This window comes from Eptatretus burgeri, chromosome 4, assembly GCF_056783735.1.
Source record: "Eptatretus burgeri isolate ZD-2024b chromosome 4, Ebu_testis_v1, whole genome shotgun sequence".
In the NCBI taxonomy this organism is placed as follows: Eukaryota; Metazoa; Chordata; class Myxini; order Myxiniformes; family Myxinidae; genus Eptatretus; species Eptatretus burgeri.
Window position 1 is genome coordinate 135,903,811 of NC_140964.1, and position 20,918 is coordinate 135,924,728.

A 20,918-nucleotide genomic window follows, 5' to 3' on the forward strand; every position below is an offset into this window, starting at 1 on the left:
ATGCTTCGTGAGAACTAATGTACTCTATTATAACAAGGCAATAACTAGCAGTACAATACCTTATCACGATCGTGATGCTTTTGTTGTTGATAACCAAAAGGAAAGATAATCTTTGAGATGTAAATTAGACGGTGCAGCTTCATACCTGTAGTGCTGTGTCATTATGATGACAGGTTGTTTGTCCCCAATGTGTATGTATAGCTCATGGAGGAGGCTTGTGTTGGAGTCGTGTGAACAACACGGCTACGGGACACGTTGAATACATCCGAATGGGACTCGAACACGGTCGCGCAGCACCACCAAGTTTGTTTGTTTTGTTTGGCCTTGTCGGGTCATTTGGTGTACGAGGCTGCCCGGGCGGTTCCATTTCCTCCGGTTACAATCCCGGATACGTCGCCACTGCGCCTCAGGATACTCGACTGATAGAACAGGAATTTGTAAGTTGTTCAGGATGCCGGCGATAACTCGCCTCATCTTCACGAAGCACACCATGGGATATTTGATGTCCACTAATTAATACCGGCAGATGACACGTCGGTTTTAACGTCTATTCGAGAGACGGCACACACACACATTGATGAATCACCTTGCCTGTGAAACACCGGGATGACAACATATAGCTTGGTCAGAATTCGAACCCAGGCTAAACAGCTTAGAGTCCAGAGTGTGCGTATCTCTAAACCATCCTGTCCATCCCTCACCACAAGGTAAGTGGTGAGAATGCAACATTCAAGAGGCCACAATACCTTGAGATTATATATATATATATATATATATATATATATATATATATATATATATATATATATATATATATATATATATATATATATATATATTGTTTTTCTAGCCATAAATGCATTGTTGTTGCAAGCAAGGAGGAGGGAAGCAGGGGCGGGGTTCAGTGGGAAGAGACAACAGGGAGGCAGGAGTTCCATGAAGTTCAACAACATGGGGCAGAAGACTTACTTGCTTTGTCCCAAGACGAAAAGTAAATATTACAACTGTCAAAAAAAAAAGTGTACATCAAGGTGAGACAACACACACTTGTGAGGAAATGAGTGAAGATGTGTGCAATTTAAACACACACACACACACACACACACACACACACACACACACACACACACACACACACACACACACACACACACACACACATACACACACACACACACACACACACACACGTCCTTGTGCAGAACCTTTGATGTATACACTACACAAACAAACTATAATGGTGCATGAAGGTATCATTGATAAGTTTTTCACTCGACGTAGTTAGATTTTACACTTCAACCTAACCACCATCTTTACTAATACAGTGCATCATTCAATCCAATTTTCCAGCTTCTTGAAAACATTCTGGAGTTGCCGCCGAATGAGTTCATGAATTGTGTTTGTGACCGTAGTCCGAAGTTCATCCAAACAATGTGGTTTTGATGAGGGAAGAACAGTTTTACATCGCCCATAAAATGCAGTCCTGTGGATGGGGACAGGTTAGGCGAACGTTTAGGCCACGTCTGCTGATCCACTTGGCTGGGAAGACGTCATTAGAGAACCATCGCACACTTGAAGCATCGTAGCAGGGACCTTAGTCTTGCTGGTATAAGATAATACATAGTTGATTTTTCGTCATTGCTTGGGAACCAAAGAAATTTTAAAACACATTCACCAATGACTGCTGTTTCTTCCAAAAAATAAAAAAAAAATAAAAAGGACCAATGATGCGTGACTTCACGACGGAACAGCAGACATTCATCTTTGGTCAGTCCCTTTAATGTCACCAGACGTCCAAGGGTTCTTCTGTCCCCAAAAATGCGGCAATTGTGGTGGATGACGTGACCACTGATCATGTAGAAGTTGCCTCATCAGAAAATGTCAACTGCTCAAGAAACTCGAGGTAATTGTGGATTTACAACAACAATAACAACAAGAAAAACATGTACATTAATGAATAAAACCTGATGAAATATATTTTCAGATGCCATCAACAGTTTGTTTCTACCATCAAAGTTATAAAAGTTCAAAGATGCACAAGGACTTCGTGGAGACAGAGTGTGTGTGTGTGTGTGTGTGTGTGTGTGTGTGTGTGTGTGTGTGTGTGTGTGTGTGTGTGTGTGTGTGTGTGTGTGTGTGTGTGTGTGTGTGTGTGTGTGTGTGTGTGTGTGTAAATTTAAACCTAGGTGGGAGCTTATGCTCCCCGCTGACAAGGGCCAACAAGCCCGCCACGCATGCCCGTGGATGTTTCCTCTTGTGGACTGGTCTATAAAATTGAGAATCAAATTCTCTTCCAGGGATTGGCTGCAGCACATTCCTACAGAGATGTAGGTAGGGGTCTGTCGTTCTGCCGAGCTCATGCCTCAGAGGGGGAGCCAATGCAACTGTTCAGGCAGAAGAGCCTTTTTAAATTTAAATTGTTACTGCCCCCCCCCCCCCAGAACTGTTCTGTGCATCACAGGCAGGTCAATGTGTGGCAGACATTTCCTGTTGGTTGGGATACATGGAGCAATAGTTGGTGTGGCACTTGCTTCCTGGTACCCATGGCAGTTATGGGGACTGATCACGAGAGATTTGTATACATACATACATACATACATATATATGTATATGTATTTCTTGGTTCCCTTGCTCAGTACGCTGAGCATTTTTCATACGAGGTTACCTGCCATACTAAAGCCTGGTGTTGACTTAACGGTTAAGGTGGCTGGCTTAAGAAGCAGGGTCTTGAGTTTGAACCCCCATCTTTCTGTTGAAATAACACCAGGTGGGTTGACAGCCTGTCATCCTTTGGATGTCGGCAAAATGAGTACCAGCTTCCTGGTAACAGGGGAACTGCATCAGCGGCACAGAAATGCAACCAGCAACTACAGGCTGCATACGAGTCAACAACAACCACCTGCTACACTTCAGATTACCTGGCAGCCATAAATCGCCGTAATGTTGACATTCAACACACCGAACAGATGTACAGAAAAGAGATGAGAGGTGGGGGGTGGGCGTGTGTGGCGAGGTGGAGAATCTTTCCCAAACTGAATCGGTAATCTTAATCAGTAATTATAACAACATTCACCACAGGGAAGCAACAACTACAACTCTGACATGAAGCCATGAAACCTGTTCAAAACTCCGAACGTGCCCTCCTGCCGAACCAGCATTCCAACAGCATTCCGCTCAACCGACGAACGTGGAGCCGCCATCCGCGGCTCCACGTCCCATGTACAGAAACAAGCAAAGACCACAAGCCTGGGTGTGCAGTTCACATGATGAAAAAATGAAGAAAAAAAAAAAAGAAAAGAACAAGATTTAAGTTGTTCAAACACGATCATCGGATTTCCCACCTTGAAGGAACTGTGGACCAAGGTCTCGTCCAGATCTATCACCACACACTTTCTACCTTCATCGATGTCGTTCCTCTCAGGAAGCAGAGGTTCCTCGGGGTGCTAAAAGGGTTACATCCAGAACAAACATCAACTCAACAATTCCACGAGGCATCATCATCATCATCATCATCATCATCATCATCATCATCATCATCATCATCATCATCGTGACAGGATTTTAGAGCAGTCTAGTTTGGGTTCGATTCCTGACCCGACTTTAAACTGTCGCTTTCGTGCTTCGCGGGGACCGAGTGCATCAGGTAGCAGACATATTCAAGATCCCGCCGTGTTTTTCAACGAGGACTCGGTGAATTGGGGCAACCTGAGCAAATTCCAAAATACCTGCCACCTTCACTCGATCATCAGGTTCGTGAAAGACTTGGGCAACAAAAAAGGACCAAAAAAAGAAAACCTCTCCCGGCCGACCCGACCAGGTGAGAATAATCGGGGCGGTCAAGGTCGTAGTAGTGGACCGCTACCCCAGTTTTGCACGCCGCTCTTCAGCGCAACACCATAATTATGTACATATGTAATAAATTGAAAGGGTCCACAGACTCCACGGGACCATGCTGATGTTAAGGAGTGGTGGCACAATCCTGCACGACCTCAAACAAGGAAAACGAGGACGTTTGGCCCATCGGTGCCGTGTTGCACTCCAGAGTGAATTTTTTTTTTTTTTTTGCTCCATCTTTATCGATGTTTTTTTTTTTTTATCGACGGGGGCGACGCAATCTGACTGCGTGTTCGTGTGTGGGATAAAGAGATCCGGGACAAGAAGGCTTCACGTCGAACAAGGTGTTGCGCTGAAAGAGCTCCGATCGAAGAGGGCCAAATGGACGCGCAAACACGCAACGCCACCTCACAACGAGCGCACACGGGGGACGGGTCATTGGTGAGGAAGACCGGCTCATTAAAAAAAAATGGTGAGGTGTTTGCACAAAGTCCAAGTCACCGTGTGTGGAGTTCCGTTTTCCTCCGTCTTCCTGGGAACGTCGACCGTGCTGACGATCGTCGGCGGCTGTTCCACGGCGTAGCTGCGAAAGCAACTGAAGAACGAGCCCAGCAGCCCCTTCTTGCTGCGGCTCTTCTTCCCCACGGCATTGCTCTGAGAACCTGAAAGGCCCATTCGGACGGATTCAACCGATTCGCAAACAAGACGCCTCGAACACGGGACATGTAAACACGGCATCACGTTAACCCATCGTCCGCCCTGCGCGAACCACCGCCGACCAATGAGAGCGAAGCGGGCGTGAACTTCCGCCGACCAATGAGAGCGAAGCGGGCGTGAACTACCGCCGACCAATGAGAGCGAAGCGGGCGTGAACTTCCGCCGACCAATGAGAGCGAAGCGGGCGTGAACTACCGCCGACCAATGAGAGCGAAGCGGGCGTGAACTTCCGCCGACCAATGAGAGCGAAGCGGGCGTGAACTACCGCCGACCAATGAGGGTGCACGCGCGCGCTCGCTCTGACGTCACCAACGGCCGTTTCCTGCAAAACAGGTCGGTTTGGACTGGAAAGGGAATTTCGAAAATTCGCGACGACGTCCCTGCTGACAGCCTTCGGGACGTTGGGCGAAGCGTGAAAAAGGCCGTTTTCATGCGTTAATGAACACGTGTGTGTGCTCGAGCACACACACAAAACGTGTCATGACGTCACCCGACTGTCGGCGTTCCTCATAGTGGTTAAAAACAAACAACAACAACAACAACAACAACAACAAGGTCGCCAAGACGTGCTTCCCGCGCTACACGGTGAGCACGCGACGCACGCACGAGGGTGTTCGGAGCGGGTAAACATGGGGGAGGGGTCGGTGGGGTCAAAGTTCAGAAAATATCTCACAATGGGTCTACATCATAGAGGGGGGGCAGGGGGGCGGGGGTCCCCCTTGGACATAACACAGTGTCTGTCTATAAATAGACCTTCTGGCACACTCTTCCAGTTTACAGTGATTTCTGTTACTTGACAGGCAAAGGGGGTCTCCCCCCACCCCCCCCATAAAATAAAAATCATCCTTTACGGCAATGGTCGACAATACTGTAAAAACCCTCAGATCTATCAGGGCCGAGCCGAATCTCCGCCCTCTCATCCCTTAGACCACCTCGTCGTCCTGCCGCCCGCCCGCTCTCTCTCTCTCTCTCTCTCTCTCTCACACACTCTCTCTCTCTCACCCGCGTCCTTGCGACTCGGTGATCTCTCCTCTTCCCTCACTTGAGTTATAACGGACGCCGTCACGTCCATGGGAGAGGAAAATGCGAAGAAGGAAACGAATGAAGAGATAAGGAACGAGTTAAGGGTGGGAGGGGGAAGGGCAGTGGGGAGATCGAGGAGGGCAGGCAGGGTGGCGAGCTTGGAGACTCAGGCTGGGGGTGACGGGGCGAGCTGGCAGCGAGCCCCTCCCCCCGCCACTGCAAGCCCCTCCCCCGTCACAGCAAGCCCCTCCCCCGTCACAGCAATCGGCTCCCCTCAATCTGTTTGCCCCTCCCCGACTCTCTTCTCGCTCTCGATCTTTTGCTTCCTCTGTTTATTTGTTTATTTCTTCGTCTCTCGCTGTTTTTGACGCATTTTTATCTCCAGATGGATTTTGTGCGCAGAGTGACAGCATTCCTCCTCGCGCTGCACACGACGACCGCTCTTGAGAATGAGCACCTGGTGATGCTGCACCTCCAAGGGCCCCCTTGACACGGCTTCAGACAATCGGGGCCGCCTAGAAAAGGCCCGGAATCGTCTATTGGTCGTCGCCATGGAGACGAGGACGAATTGGAATGCGCGGAGCGCGCGATTTGAACGGAGGTGGTTGCGTCGCTCAGAATAAACAGCTAATAACCTTTCAATCAACCCACAGCCTGCAGACTCCGACTTGTCCGACTTGTCCGACTTGTCCTTCATAAAAAAAAAAATCTTCAATTGTGATTGGTTTATCCTGCCAGTGGAAGAGGTGCGGCACACGGTTGGCTCGTGACACAGGGCGGTCGTGCTGAAGGTGTGGGAGGGGTGTTTAAACTGAGCTGGAGAACCATGAAGGAAGCAACAGAGAGCTGGAGCCAGCTCGCCTGCTGTGGTGGACATCACAGAGGAGGATGTGCAGAGGGCACGGAAGAGGATGAAGATCAGGGAAGAGCGCCGGGCATTGATGCGGTGTGCACAGAGATGATAACTGCGGTTGAAGGAGTCGGAGTCAGTTGGACGAAGAGGCTGTTGAACATACGCATGAGAGAGGGTTCGATTCTGGAGGAGTGGAGGACAGGGTTAATTGTGCCGATGTGGAAAGGGAAAGGAGATGTTCAAGATCCGGGTCAGGAGGATTGCGGGAGTGAAGAGGTTGGATGGAAGGAGGATGGGTGAACTGAGGGAGTTAGATTGGTGTGCAGATGAGCATGACGGGGAGAGTGGTGAAATGCCGGCTCAGATCGGCTGGACAACTTGGTGTGGATGGAGGAAGAGAGAATAGCAAAGAGAGCAGTAGGTTGAGGGAGCAAAGTAGGAGGAAAAGAGGTCGGCCATGGTTGAGATGGGAAGATTGTCCTCAGCCAACTCTCTCCACTCTCCAACCACCCCTTACCTTCCGGATATCTCTCCTCACACAGATGGAGGTGGAGGAGTATCGTGGTCCAGGACATGCACAGCAAGGCAGGCAGAAGCTCGGTGCCATCGCAGGAGAAGAACAACTGCCAATGCAAAGTTATATGCGATGAATGCGAATACATGTATGGTTCTGGTGGTGGGTTTACAGGTGAGGACGTCCAGGTGCATCACGAAGGTTGCAGGTTCAAAACCAACTGAAAGTGGTGGAACTGCACCGCAGATTTGGATTCGAAGCCACTTTAAGTCAAGCCAGTTGCACAGGGACTCACCAGTCACCACGATCCCATCTGATCATCAACACGAACCCATACTGGAATTTTTTTTCCCATCAAGGAAAATTATAAACTGCCATCCTGGTGTTTCACAGGCAGGGCGAGACATCAGTATGTGTGCGCCACCCCTCGGATGGACGTTAAACTGGACCTCCTGTCTGCCGACAAGGTGTCCTTCGTGAAGAGCAGACGAGTTATCACCGGCATCCTGAACAAATTGCAAATTGCTGCACTTACCTGCAAGGGGCACTGCGTTAGCAGCACAGCCATGCTCCCAGCGAAGATGCAAGCAGCAGCCACAGGCTGCATCCAAAATGGGTGAATGAATGAATGAACCTGCAATTTGCAGAAGCAAACCGATCATCGATCACCTTGTCAATTGACCCCAGACGAGGGTGATGTAAATGCATCAATAATTGTTCAAGAAGTGAAAATGACCTGTATGTAAACAAGCTCATCACCATTTCCCACTCAAACTCAATCAAAAAGCAATAATAAATCGAATACACAAAGAAGAAAGTTTGTTGCTTGCGAAAATCGAATATTTTTCAAACATGTTGGTTGGTCGTACGTGTTATTGGGTCGCCGAAATAGGTGACCCTTATTGTCAATAATTCTGTCTGTTTGTTTGTTTGGATGTTTGTTCGTTTGTCATCAGCATAATTGGTAGTAAACGTGGGCGGATTTTGACCAAACTCGGGTGGTAGGTACATCTTATGACCGAGTGCTTTGGAAATTGTGATGATTGCTGGGGATGCTTTGGTTCCCCAGCAACAACCGAAAAACCTTTAAAACCGGTACCGTTCACGCGAAATCAATTCCGAAAGCCATTATCTCACGTAGGATTATGAAATTTGGCACGAATGAGCTACAGGTGATGCTCTATCAAATATATTCTGGTTTTTGTGACATATGGAATACTTTACCCGCAGCGCCCCCTGCAATTAGGGTATGCGCGAAAATTGGCGAAAATTGAAGGTCCCCTCGCGACCAGGTGAGTGCGTCGATACGAATGAAACTTTGCAGGTTCATGGTACTCAATGAGTACTGCAACTTTGCCTCAGGACAGATTGACCGATTTCGCCTAGGTCAGGGGTCAAAGGTCAATTAGTGCAAAAATCGATAATATGCGACAGCTGGAGGTGCCTTCGCGCCAAATGCTACTCCTCCTAGGGTTATGGTCGGATGGTCATGAAAATTCACACTAATCGTCTGGAATACATTGTGCACAAACGATCGAGCCGGATTTTCGATTTCGATCTTTGTTCACCCACAGCGCCTCCTCGAACTTTGGGGATTTCCGATTTCAAACCGCATTTTCGGAACTTTTCATTCAAATTGATACCGAGTAGTTATCAGCAGATGGAACTGGATGAGATTTGATACGCATAATCTTAAGGTGATTCTCTATCCGCTATATGACATCCATTTTGCTCTATATCTTATAGTTTCCATGCTCGGCGACCCATCGCCGCCTACCGGCTTGTCTGTCTGTTTGTCTGTCTGTCGCCGACATGTCACAATTTTAAACCGATCTTCACGAAACTTCACCACATGGTAGGGTTTGTCAGAAGCAAGAAGCCTATTGTTTTTGAGGTCAAAAGGTCAACATGGGCCAAAGGTCAAAAACTTTGTCCAATTTCTAAAATCCTCAATTTTCATTCCGATTGACTTGAAATTTGAACAGGATTTGCATATCAGGTCATTGAATTCAACCACCAATTCGTTTTAAGGTTATCATCGGTCAAAAGGTCAACACAGGCCGTAAGGTCAACCCAAAATAGGCCAATTTTTTAAATTGTTTCTAAAATCGTCAATTTTCATCCGATTGACTTGAAATTTGAACAGGATTTACAAATCGGGTCACTGAATTCAACCACCTGTTATTTTTTAATGTTAAATTTGTTTTATGGATTTCACAAGTATCGTGCTTTGCACGACATATTTCTTGTTTATTACTTGTGAAAATGGAAGATTTTTTTCAAGTATATTGGTTGGTCGCTTGCATTATTCTGTCCAAAAGAGGAAGGATTTGATGTTGGAAGCCATGATGGATTCCATAACCTTGCTGATAATCGGGAGAAGGCTGATTGGTCTGTAGTTGCAGGGATCTGTTTTTTTATGCAGAGCGGTAATGTTTGCCGATTTCAAAGCAGATGGCCGATGACATTGAGCAAATGAGAGGGTGAATAGAACATAGAGAGGGTGAGTAAGAGCAGCAGAGCTGGTTTTTAGGACACGTGGGCTGATGTCGTCTGGACCGGTTGCAGAATCTGAGTCCAGGTTTGACAGCAAGCTCTCCATCTTGACAGGAGAAAAGGACACAGAGTCCAGAAACAGCTGGGTGCGACTGGGTAAGGTGGGGACAGAAAGTGATGGGTTTGGGGCACAAGATTTAGAAGCAAACATGAAGTTTAGGCATTCAGGCTTTTCACGTGCCGTGTCAGCTGTGTGGCCATTTGAGGTAAGGGAGGGGATGGAGGGGGAACATGCACCAGAAACAGACTAAACTCGATGTCACCAGGATTTGGAGGAGGAAGACAGGTTTGAGATTTCTGACTTGAGATGAGAAAGATGTTTTCTGGCTCTTCTCAGGGTCGACACACACTTATTATGAGGTTTGTGGAAGGAACTAAGATTACCCTCTGGAGGACTTGCCTTCCATGAGGCGAATGCAAGTTATTTCAGGACAACTGCCTCACCACAAGCTTCAGTGAACCATGGGCAGGAGGAAGGGTAGAACAACTGAAAACGAGATGGGATCGATCTGTGCATGAGAGAGAGAGAGAGCAAGATTCTATGAAAGATTCCCAGGATGAGTTGATGTTGGAGAAAGTAGAGATAGGAGACCAGTCAAGAAGCTTGACGGTTGCTTGAAGACCCTGCCAGTTGGCCTGATTGAAGTGTCAGACTCACCGGCGCTGTGGTGGTTCTCCAATAACAGCCAGTGAGATGTCTACTTTGACAAGCATGTGATCAGATGAACTGATTGGAACAGAAGAAGAACAGCAGACGTTTTCTGGGAAATTGATAAAAATGAAATCCAGAAGAGATGGAGCACCATTGGTTGAGAACCGGGTTGGGAAGTTGACCGATTGAGTCAGTCCTAATGAGTCGCAGAAGTCTTTTGCTGAAGTGCCATGGCAGGTGAGAGAGGTACCCACACCTAGCCAACTGGCGTGATGATAATTGAAGTTACCACGTGAGAGAGAGATATATATATATATATATATATATATATATATATATATATATATATATATATATATATATATATATATATATATATATATATATATATATATATATATATATATATATATATATATATATATATATATATATATATATATATATATATATATATATATATATACCTGGTGTTGGCGCAGTGGTTAGGGCAGCGGCTTGGGATCCAAAAGGTCCTGAGTTCAAGCCCCGTTGGGCCACTGAATTAATACACCAGGGGGTTGACTCAGCCTGTCATCCTTCCGAGGTCGGCGAAATGAGTACCAGTATACTGGGCCGGTGTATACCCCGGTTAAAATAGGTGTACCATATCCCTGTGTCGTAAGAGGCGACCAGGGTTGCGTCAGGAAGGGCATCCGGCGTAAAACATGTGCCAAATCACCAGCGGATCATATGGATGATCCGCTGTGGCGACCCCTAACGGGAGCAGCCGAAAGAAGAAGAAGATATATATATATATATATATATATATATATATATATATATATATATATATATATATATATATATATATATATATATATATATATATATATATATATATATATATATATATATATATATATATATATATATATATATATATATATAGGATGAGAGGATAGAAGTTGGTCCATGTTTTCGGAGAGCGAGATATAAATGGAGTCATCACTGTTTGGTGGATGGTGCAGTACACATATAAACATGAGGTGGGAGTGGAGGGGAAGCCGTAGCCAGAGGTATTCCTGGGGGTGTGGGAGAGAGAGGGCAGTGCATGGAGAGTGGGGAATAGAGTCTTTGATGAAGAGAGCAACACCTCCACCAGGACGAGGTTCAGGTCTGTCATACCGGCGGAGGGAGAACCAGAGAGAGATACTCGGGAGTCAGAGACGTCTTGAAGGAGGAAAGTTTCTGTTAGGCAGATTATGTCTGGTTTGTCTGAGGAAACCTGCATAGAGAGTCAGGTTAGGCAGGTTAATCAGTCAGGTTAGAGTGAAGGGAGGAGGTTTTGGGTGCAGGGGAGGGGAGGGGGGAAGGTAGGATGAGGGAGGGAGGTGGAGTTAGTAAGAGTTGTTGACAGTTGATAACAGATTGTGGAAGAGCTGGGGGAGAGGGTCGGATGGGGAGGAGGACAAAGAGCTAGGTGGTGAAGGGATGAGTAGCAGTGGGGAGTAATAAGAGAGGGAGCAAAGGGAAGTGGGAGATTGGAGGAGTTGGAGGAATGAGCTGGAAGAGAGAGGTTGAGGGAAGTTGAAGCCTTGTAAGAGCCTTGTTTTTTGGGGTTTTTTTTGAAGATTAGGGAAGAGGGGGGAAGAGTAAAGGAGAAGTTTGAAGAAAAGGTCGTGAAGGTGTGTGGTGAATACCTTCAAATCAGAGTGGGATTTGCGGGGGAGAGTGGAGAGAAGGAAGAAGAAGGACGGTACAAGAAGGTACAACACGTGTAATGAAAGTTGTGGTTAAGTGTGTAGTTTTAGAGAGGAGAGCAAATACCTATTTTGGGGGTTTCAACCCCCCCCCCATCCGCCCCGCAAAGACCCCTTAATGAGTAGATTTTTGTGAAGTCGATACAGTTATCAGTCAGGTCAGGCCAGATTAGATCTGTGACCTGCTACAGGTACCATGTAAACCTGTACTAACCTGTTCCATGGTCGGGTTGTCGGTGATGAAACCGTCTCCCCCACCAGGTTTTTTTGGTGAGGAGGGTGTTTGGATATGGACACCCCGCAGGATTAAAAACAAAACCTGTCAAATGGCAGAGGAGCTCCTTGTGAGCTAACGGCCATCCATATCTAGTGCCCAACTGTGTCTGCGGACGTCCTCCTGCAGTTGGGTTACTTCTTATGAGGAGGTTGGTGGCAGGATTTGCACTCCGGCTACCGTGAAAACCCTTCTTTCCGCAAAACACAAAAATGCAAAGAAATCTGCAAACCCACTCCGTGGGAGTACCTCCTGTGCAGCTTCCCTTCGCAGGGCAGCTCACCGGATGACGGGATTGGGGCAAAGCCTTCGGGACCCCCAATCTTTGATGATAGGAGGGAAACCACGGGGTAACATTCCCGGGTCAGATTGCGGGAGAGTGTGTCGGAGTGGTGCTGAGGTGTCGTCCACCAGACGGCGGTCTCCTTGGGTTAACCTGAGGCGGTCCCTTTGGGTGGGTGCCTGGAATGTCCTATCCCGAAGAGAGGATGATCACCTCTCTCTGTTATCATCTGAGCTCAAGCGTTTGGACATCGGTATTGCAGCACTCTCTGAGGTTCGGAGACCGGATTGCGGCGAGATCATGGTGGGTGGTTGCACCTATTATTGGTCTGGTCGCTCTGATGGTTACCATGCCCAAGGAGTTGCTGTAGCTGTGTCCAATCAGCTGACTCCAATGATAATTGAGGTCACACCAGTCAATGAGCATATGATGAGAGGAAGGATTTGTCACTTCTTGGGTGAAATTTCCCTAGTCTGTGTTTATGCTCTGACTGAGGCGAGTGATCTCACCATGAAGGACACATTCTTCGCCACACTCGAGTCTGTGGTTGATCAGTGCCCCAGACGAGATACACTTCTAGTCTTGGGGGATTTCAATGTATCGACTGGAACTGATAGGGACGGTTATGAGGTGTGTGTTGGTCCCCATGGGTCAGGAACTATGAACCAGAATGGCACTAAGTTCCTTGACTTTGCAAGAAGTCATGGACTTAGGGTGGCCGGTTCATGGTTTCAGCGCCCACAAGCTCATCGCTGGACTTGGTATTCCAACGCTGGCGGTGTGACAAAAGAGATTGACCATGTTCTCATTGATAGTCCTTGGAGGATGATCCAGAACTGCAAGGTCTACCGGAGTGCTCAGTAACTCAATACTGACCACAGGCTTGTTGTAGCAACTCTGAAGTTACACCTTAAAACCAGGAGAATGATAGCATCCCAGCCTAGGCTGGATGTTGGCAAGCTCAACGATGAGAGGTTAGCTGAGGAGTTTGCAAACAAGCTGAGTAGAGATTTGGGGGGTCTGTGTGCTTTGGGAGGTCCTGAGGAGTTGTGGAGTGCCTTCAAGACCACCGTCCTTGATGTTGCCGGTGGTTGTCTTGTCTCTGAAGGGACACTGGATACCATTGACCAGAGTCGCAGGGCCAGGCTGAATGGCAGAGCTGAGCTGTTCAGGGAGCTGAGGCGTAAAACTGTACGTGCGCTAAGGGTGGACAAGGAGGCCTATGTGCGAGGAATCTGTGAGGGGGTAGAGCATCACCTGTGGACAGGAGATTTTCGTCCTGATTACAGGGGAATTTGCACATTGCGTTCATCCAAGCCCATCCCTTGGAGCACTGCAGTTAGAACAGAGGGTGGTGGGCTCTTGACAGAGGAGTCTGAAGTGAAAGCCCGCTGGGCCAGTTACTTTGAGCGGTTGTATCAGGCTGATCCACCAGCTGTTGAGTTGGACGTCAAGGGTGTTACAATCCCTATTGCTGACCCTCCAATCAACTGTGGTCCACCTTTGCTTGTGGAAACACAGGCTGCGGTGAACCGGTTGAAATGGGGTAAAGCTCCAGGGATCTGTGGCATCCATGCAGAACTTCTCAAGGCTGGTGGAAATGCTGCACTCGTGTCATTGCAGGCAGTTTTGTGCTCTGCCTGGAACACAGACATCATCCCATCTGACTGGAAGAGGGGCCTTGTTGTCCCTCTCTGGAAAGGGAAGGGTGATCGCCAAGACTGCAACAACTACTGAGGGGTGACGCTGCTCTCAGTGCCGGGCAAGGTCTTTGCTCAGATAATTCTTGATTGGGTTCGCCACCATCTCCTTGAGCACCAGCGTCCAGAGCAGTCAGGCTTTACACCAAAAGAGGTCAACGATTGACCGTATCCTTGCTCTTCGTGTCCTCACCGAACGCAGACGAGAGTTTCGGCAGGGGCTGCTTGCAGCTTATGTTGATCTCTGTAAAGCGTTCAATTCAGTGAATCGGGATGTCCTCTGGAGGATTCTTGGTCTTCGTGGGGTGCCACCAAAACTGATCGATCTGATGTCTGAACTCTACTCTGGTACTGAGAGTGCTGTGAAGTGTGGTGGTACCGCCTCTGACTTATTTCCAGTTGTTACTGGAGTTCGTCAGGGGTGTGTACTACCCCCCACACTTTTCAGCACTTGTATGGACTGGATTCTAGGTCGGATGTCGGAGAGATCAAGCTGCGGGTGCATCGTTCGGGAATGTCAAGATCCAAGTCCTGACTTGAACCCAATTGAACATTTATGGCGAGACGTAAAGATTGCAGTCCATCGACGATCCCCATCAAACTTGGCAGAACTAGAGGAAGAATGGGCAAAGGTTTCACCATCTCACTCTACAAAGCTTGTGGAGACCAACCCAGAAATACTTATAGCAGTCATTGCTGGAAAAGGTGATTCCACCAAGTGCTGACCTCGGGTTGAATACTTTTACAACCAGTGACTTTTGATTTGAACAAGTGTTTTTTTTTTTTTTACAGTTATTCCTGACAGGTAACCTCTTTCAACTCTAACAGTGTTCAGTTTGATGTCTTCAGTTATGAATGAAAAAGTTCCTTTGGAAAAATTGTTTCTGCATTAATCATAATTCATCTAAATATGGCATTATTGATATGGGTTGAATACCTTCGCAGGCCACTCTAAGCCATCTTTAGTGACAAAAAGTTAAATTTAACACTTGGGAGCACAGTCAGCATCGACATAGCCAAGATCGTTGCAATGTATCACGTGGTATTGGTGTATTATGTTGCGAAGGCAGGAATAGAGATGCTCGTTCCTGAATGCAGTCGTGAACCTCAACTTTTTTCTGTATTAACGGAAACATTTGGACGTTTTCTGGTTTCAGGGTGGTGAGACGACGATGAATGGCACACCGCAAGGCCGATCAGAGATGAAGACACGTAAACTGTCTCGATGATGGCAGAGTACTCGGAACACACACTTTTTTTTTTCCAGATCACATCTTGTACTGATGGAAAGATGACGAACCAAGTCGTTTTCCATTTCCTTGTACACATGGCTCTGACACAGGGGCTTCCCATATCTGGTGGTCTCGGAATAGCTACATCAGTGTGAGAGATTGATTGCTGTATATCCTTCTCACCGGCATCATGCGCAGAGCACGAGGACTTATAAATACACTTCGGAATTTGTGTCTGCCTTGGAAAGTGCACTGAAAACTCGACGGACGAATCAATGTGAAATTTGCCGATGTGAGCACGTCCAGTCATTATAGCTATTATCTGTATACAGTGGCCTGGAGAGGTATTCACACCATACACCAATTAATGCCATATTTAGATGAATTATGATTAATGAAGAAACAATTTTTCCAAAGGAACTTTTACATTCATAACTGAAGAGATCAAACTGAACACTTATTGTTGAAGGAGGTTACCTGTTAGGAATACCTGTAAAAAAACAAAAAAAAACATGCACAAATCAAAATTCACTGGTTGTAAAAGTTTTCAACCTCTGAGGTCAGTACTTGGTGGAAGCACCTTTTACAGCAATGACAGCTACAAGTATTTTTGAGTCGGTCTCGACCAGCTTTGTACAGTGAGACGGTGAAATCTTTGTGCATTCATCACGTGGAAACTGCTCGAGTTCCGCCAAGTTTGATGGGGATCGTCGATGGACTGCAATCTTCATGTCTCGCCATCAATGTTCAATTGGGTTCAAGTCAGGACTTTGACCGGGCAACTCAAGAACATTTATTTTCTTCTTATTGAGCCCCTCCAGTGTGGCTTTATCTTTGTGATTCAGATCATTGTCCTGCTGAAATGTGAATCTCCTCCCCAGTTTCAGATTCATGGCTGAGTCGAGCAGGTTTTCATCAAGGATTCTCCTGTACTTTACACCGTCCATTGTCCCTTCCATCCTGACGGGCTTGCCAGTCCCTGCTGATGAAAAGCAGCCCTGTAATATGATGCTACCACCACTATGCTTAACAGTTAGGATGGTGTTGACTGGGCGATGTGCAGTGTTGGGCATGCCCGAGACATAACGCTTTGAATTGAGACAAAGACGTTAAATTTTTGTCTCGTCTGACGCCAAACCTTTCTCCACATGTCTGCAGTATCATTAAGATACTGTTTCACAAACTCCATATGAGCTATTACATGTGTCTTTTTCACTTATGGCTTCTTTATTACCACCTGTCCACAGAGATCAACTTTGTGAAGGGAACGGTCTCTCGTTGATTGATGAACACTGATCCCCCATCTCAGACAGAGAGCCTTGCAGATCTTTTAAAGTCATTGTTGGATTTACAGTGACATCCCGAACCAGTTTCCTGCTTGTCCGGCTGCTGAGTTTGAATGGGCGACCTGATCTGGGTAGAGTCTGGGTGGTATGATACGTCTTACACTTCTTAATGATGGATTTCACCGTACTCAAAGGGTTAATGAGTGGCTTTGAAATCTTCTTTTAACCCTCTCCTGAACGGTACTTCTCCACCACTTTTTGTCTGACTTGTTTGGAAAGCTCCTTGGTCTTCATGTTTACCTTGTTGGTTGACCGAGTGAGTTGCACCTTAAAATGCCTTAGATCAGTCTGGGAGCTTAATCTTTCATTTGAACCACTGTTTACATGCAGGTGGAACCGATTTTGTAACCTTTCAAAACACATTTTGTAACACATTTTGTAACCTTTCAAACAAACAATTTGCTCCTGAGGTGATTGAGGGTTAATTAAGCAAAATGTTTGAATACAGTTGTCACTGAGATTCATCTGATTTTCTCTGTTAATCGAACGTAATCACCTCAGGAAATAAAAAGTTATTTTTATTTATTTATATTATTATTAATAAATCATTTGTCGACTTCCAACCTGTCCGTTTGTCCTTTCCTTCCATTGGTCTAGCATTGTCCGATCCTAGATAGATTGGGAGGTAATTAGCACATATTTGACCAAAAATAGTCGGCACGCACCAGCGGTTAAAATGCTCGGCCGCCCTAATTAAGATCTAATCGAGATAAGATTGGTGCTTTGCCGAGGGTGCGCTCCCCGCTCAGGTAACCACGTGACCTCGAGTTAAACGGCATAATTAGACGGTGGACACTGGAACTCGTGGTTAACTGGGTGGCGTTGGTGGTTCCAAAACAACCCACCGTACCACAACGCTAATTGTGAGCGGCGGCCCCACGTCCGGCTCTTCCGAGGACAACTGGGGATTAATCCCCCTGAGTGACAAGCTGGTGTCTCGGTACCCGTGACCATAGCAATATAGATGTATATATATATATATATATATATATATATATATATATATATATATATATATATATATATATATATATATATATATATATACATACATGATCCCTGTGTCGTAAGAGGCGACCAGGGTTGCGTCAGGAAGGGCATCCGGTGTAAAACATGTGCCAAATCACTATGCGGATCATATGGATGATCCGCTGTGGCGACCCCTAACAGGAGCAGCCGAAAGAAGAAGAAGATATATATATATATATATATATATATATATATATATATATATATATATATATACATACATACATACATACATACATACATACATACATACATACATACATACATACTGTTACGGTTGTGGAAATTCGCATTACACCATGAAGGGCCCGTAGGTGAGATATCTCTAAGTACATGTGTAGTTAGCCCAAACCCGTTGTATAGAGGGAATTTATGCGATTCATCCGGGCTGCGATCCTTTGAGTTAGGTGTTTTTCTGTTCTATCTTTATTTTGAACCAACCACGTCTCAACCGCCATCACACAACAACCACGCCACCGCAACCATCTTCGCTCCCACATCATCGCATCACCGCCATTCCCAAACGGCACCATAACCATCAAACCACCACCGAAAACCCTCCACCACCTTCACCTCTCTCCTTCTACGGCCATTCCCGCACCACCTGTGAACACTGAACGTCGGGCTGTCTCGGGCCCGTTCGGCGATTGGTGCCGAACGCACTGAGCCGCGAGCGCAAAGAGCAGCCTTTCCGAGGGAAAATTTGGATCAAAAACGATACACGCCCACTTTTCCTCCGTCCAATTAGCGAGCGCAGGGCGGCTTGGCCCCGCCTCCAGGCGCGTGTGTGTGAAGTCGATATATGCAAATTCTTGGATCAGGGGAGATTCACGCCCCGTTTCCTACAACCAATGGGGGAGCGTGGCTCCGCCCCCGAGGTCATTCTGATCCGAATATTTGCATATTAGCTGCTCCTCCCAGCCTCGAAGAAGAAGGCGACCGCAGGGCGAATGAGTTGAGTTGGGTTCTGGAGTCGGCTGGGGAGAGTTTGGAAAAGCAGAGTCAAGTCAGTCGGTGGAGTCGCGAGGAGAGTGCGGAACTGAAGAGGGTCGGCTGAGGAGAGTGTGGAACGGGAAGAGTTGCAGAGAGAGTGGGGCGAGTGAGAGCAGTGGAACTGCAGGCAAGGGAGCTCGGGTCCGAGGCCAGAAGGTCGGCGGTCGGCGACGAGGTCGCGGTGTGGGATCGCTCGTCACGGGACCCAAGCCAGCCAGCCATTCTCCTCCCCCAGGACATCAACAATTACCCCTTTCCCCCGCGCTGAGATAGTGCAAAAGGGAGCCCCATCCCCACTCCAAACGTCGTGCCAACGAAACCCGCCAAGGAGCACGGAGTCGGGGCACAGCCGCACGGCCACATTTGCGGCTCGCCCGCCAACGCGTCACGAGGATGCGGGTCGGACCCCCCCCCCCCGGTCTCGCGGACCTGGCCGCTCCTCCAGGTCACGCGCACATTTGGCCTACAGGCCTGTCTGCCCCCTTGTCTATGAGGGTGGCTTCTTTTCTTTGCTTTTGTGTAAATGTGTGTTGGCGCCGTCTGTAAAGTAAAGCTGTATCAGTGTTGCCGTGTGTGCGCGTAGTCAGTATTAACTCTGCGTCGTTGTTGTTTTTTATTGTTTTGGTTGCTATATGTGCATTTTGACTGTATGGCTGTAGATACGTGCTTTCCGTGTGCCGGGAAATAAATGTGCATTGTGTGAACTGTTTTCCCGTTTCGCTTCGTCTTTTCCGAATTGAATCTCCATCCTGCTTCACGTAAAGGGTTCGTAGTGGGTGCAAAACGCCCGGTAAATAATCTGAACCGTCGAGGTCGACAACAACACCGCTCGGTTATCCCGATAGTACGGAATGGGCCGCCCAAGCGGCTCGTGTCCGGAGTCGACCTGCGGCGAGGTACGATCGCCCGGTTTACCATCCGCGTGGGTACTTAGGTAGGTGGAGTTTGGCGGACAGCCCTATCCTACACGGGTGGTCGATTGGCACAATTGTGGTGAGGTCGAAAGGCCCACCCGCGACTGGCTCCGGGCGATAGTTCCCGGAGGGTCACGACTGAATTGTCTGTCCGGTGGCCGACGTGCCGCGATCCGAGTTACGTGGCCGTCCGCACGCCGGCGGGCGCGAATTCGCAACAATACATACATAGTTATGGTTGTGGGGGTAGATGGAAGAATTTAATAGGAAGTTTAGCATTGTGTAGAGTTGTTTGGTCCGTGGAGAAATAGAAAGCATCTCGATGTGAATAAGTAGGGAATCTGTGTGCTTAAATGTTACGTGTCTCCACACGAGGGGTGGCACAGTGTTAATTAGCCTCGGGAGTTAGAATAAGTTCCCCAGGATGTGATTGCCCTCTGTGATTTTCCCTATGTTGTTGTCATATTTCAAGCCAGGCAATAAAGGTGGAAAATGCATCCGTAAATCCACAAGAAACGGTGAGGAAGCCCCACTTTCCCGGGTTATGGGGCAAGAAGGCCACGCCCCGGAGAGGATATAGAGCGGGAAAGAGAAGGAGCACACAAGAGAGGTGGTGGATCTGAAGAGACAGATCGGTGTGATCGAGGTCGAGGGCGGATAGGCTTGCGCACATGTGGATTGTGGAAGGTTTCCGTCTCGATGGAACGGGAGATCGGCAGAGCGCATACACGAGGTCGGTGTGAGGAGCATTTTTGAACAAACTGTATTCATGTGATAGTGGGTTCGTGTGAATACCTCCTGTGAATCCATGCCATTCCCAGTACTCCTCCGCCCGTCCACCATTGCCCTCCGCCATGCCCTTCGAGCACGTGTTGAAATCTCTGTCAATCAATGTGTTCGCCTCCTAGTAACGAACCGCTCGGCCACCCGGGGGCTGTCGGTGTTTACCTGGGCCGGCCATCCTCGCGACTATAGTGTGTGTATATATATATATATATATATATATATATATATATATACATACACTACATGCGTAGCCGTTTCCATAGACTCCTCCACCCTCATTAACTGGAGACTTCATAGAACACGATACCCCGCGCAGTGTTACTTCAATCCTCATACAAATAATGATTTTTTTAACGATCGTTTAGAAAAAAAATCCAAAACTTTATGGCTATTGAGGTGGTCCTGAAGCAGTCCTCAACAGTACTCTTATTAATTATTCACCACCACATTGAACCTTTATTTTAAATTTA

At 47.3% G+C, this 20,918-nt stretch overlaps 1 protein-coding gene and 1 long non-coding RNA gene across 12 annotated transcripts in view; one reads left to right on the top strand and one right to left on the bottom strand.

The window, feature by feature from the left end:
* The window catches only part of LOC147029186 (protein FAM200C-like), a 297,542-nt gene extending 291,776 nt beyond the window's left edge, over positions 1-5,766 (bottom strand). For 3 of the 11 annotated variants that reach the window (XM_085876322.1, XM_085876321.1, XM_085876318.1), the window contains exons 1-2: positions 4,336-4,838; positions 3,342-3,443 (exon numbers count right to left, since the gene is read on the bottom strand). In XM_085876322.1, coding sequence (XP_085732448.1) covers positions 3,342-3,443; positions 4,336-4,572 — 339 coding nt within the window. In that variant the 5' untranslated portion in view covers positions 4,573-4,838. Of the gene's footprint in view, positions 1-3,341; positions 3,444-4,335; positions 4,839-5,553 lie in introns of those variants that run through there. The other 8 variants (XM_085876338.1, XM_085876337.1, XM_085876319.1 and 5 more) reach the window with 7 other exon arrangements.
* LOC147029188 (uncharacterized) overlaps positions 5,002-20,918 on the top strand; it is a 30,422-nt gene continuing 14,505 nt past the window's right edge. Inside the window, exon 1 of the long non-coding RNA XR_015056833.1 lies at positions 5,002-5,136. This is a non-coding gene — a long non-coding RNA (uncharacterized LOC147029188). The remainder of the gene's footprint in view (positions 5,137-20,918) is intronic.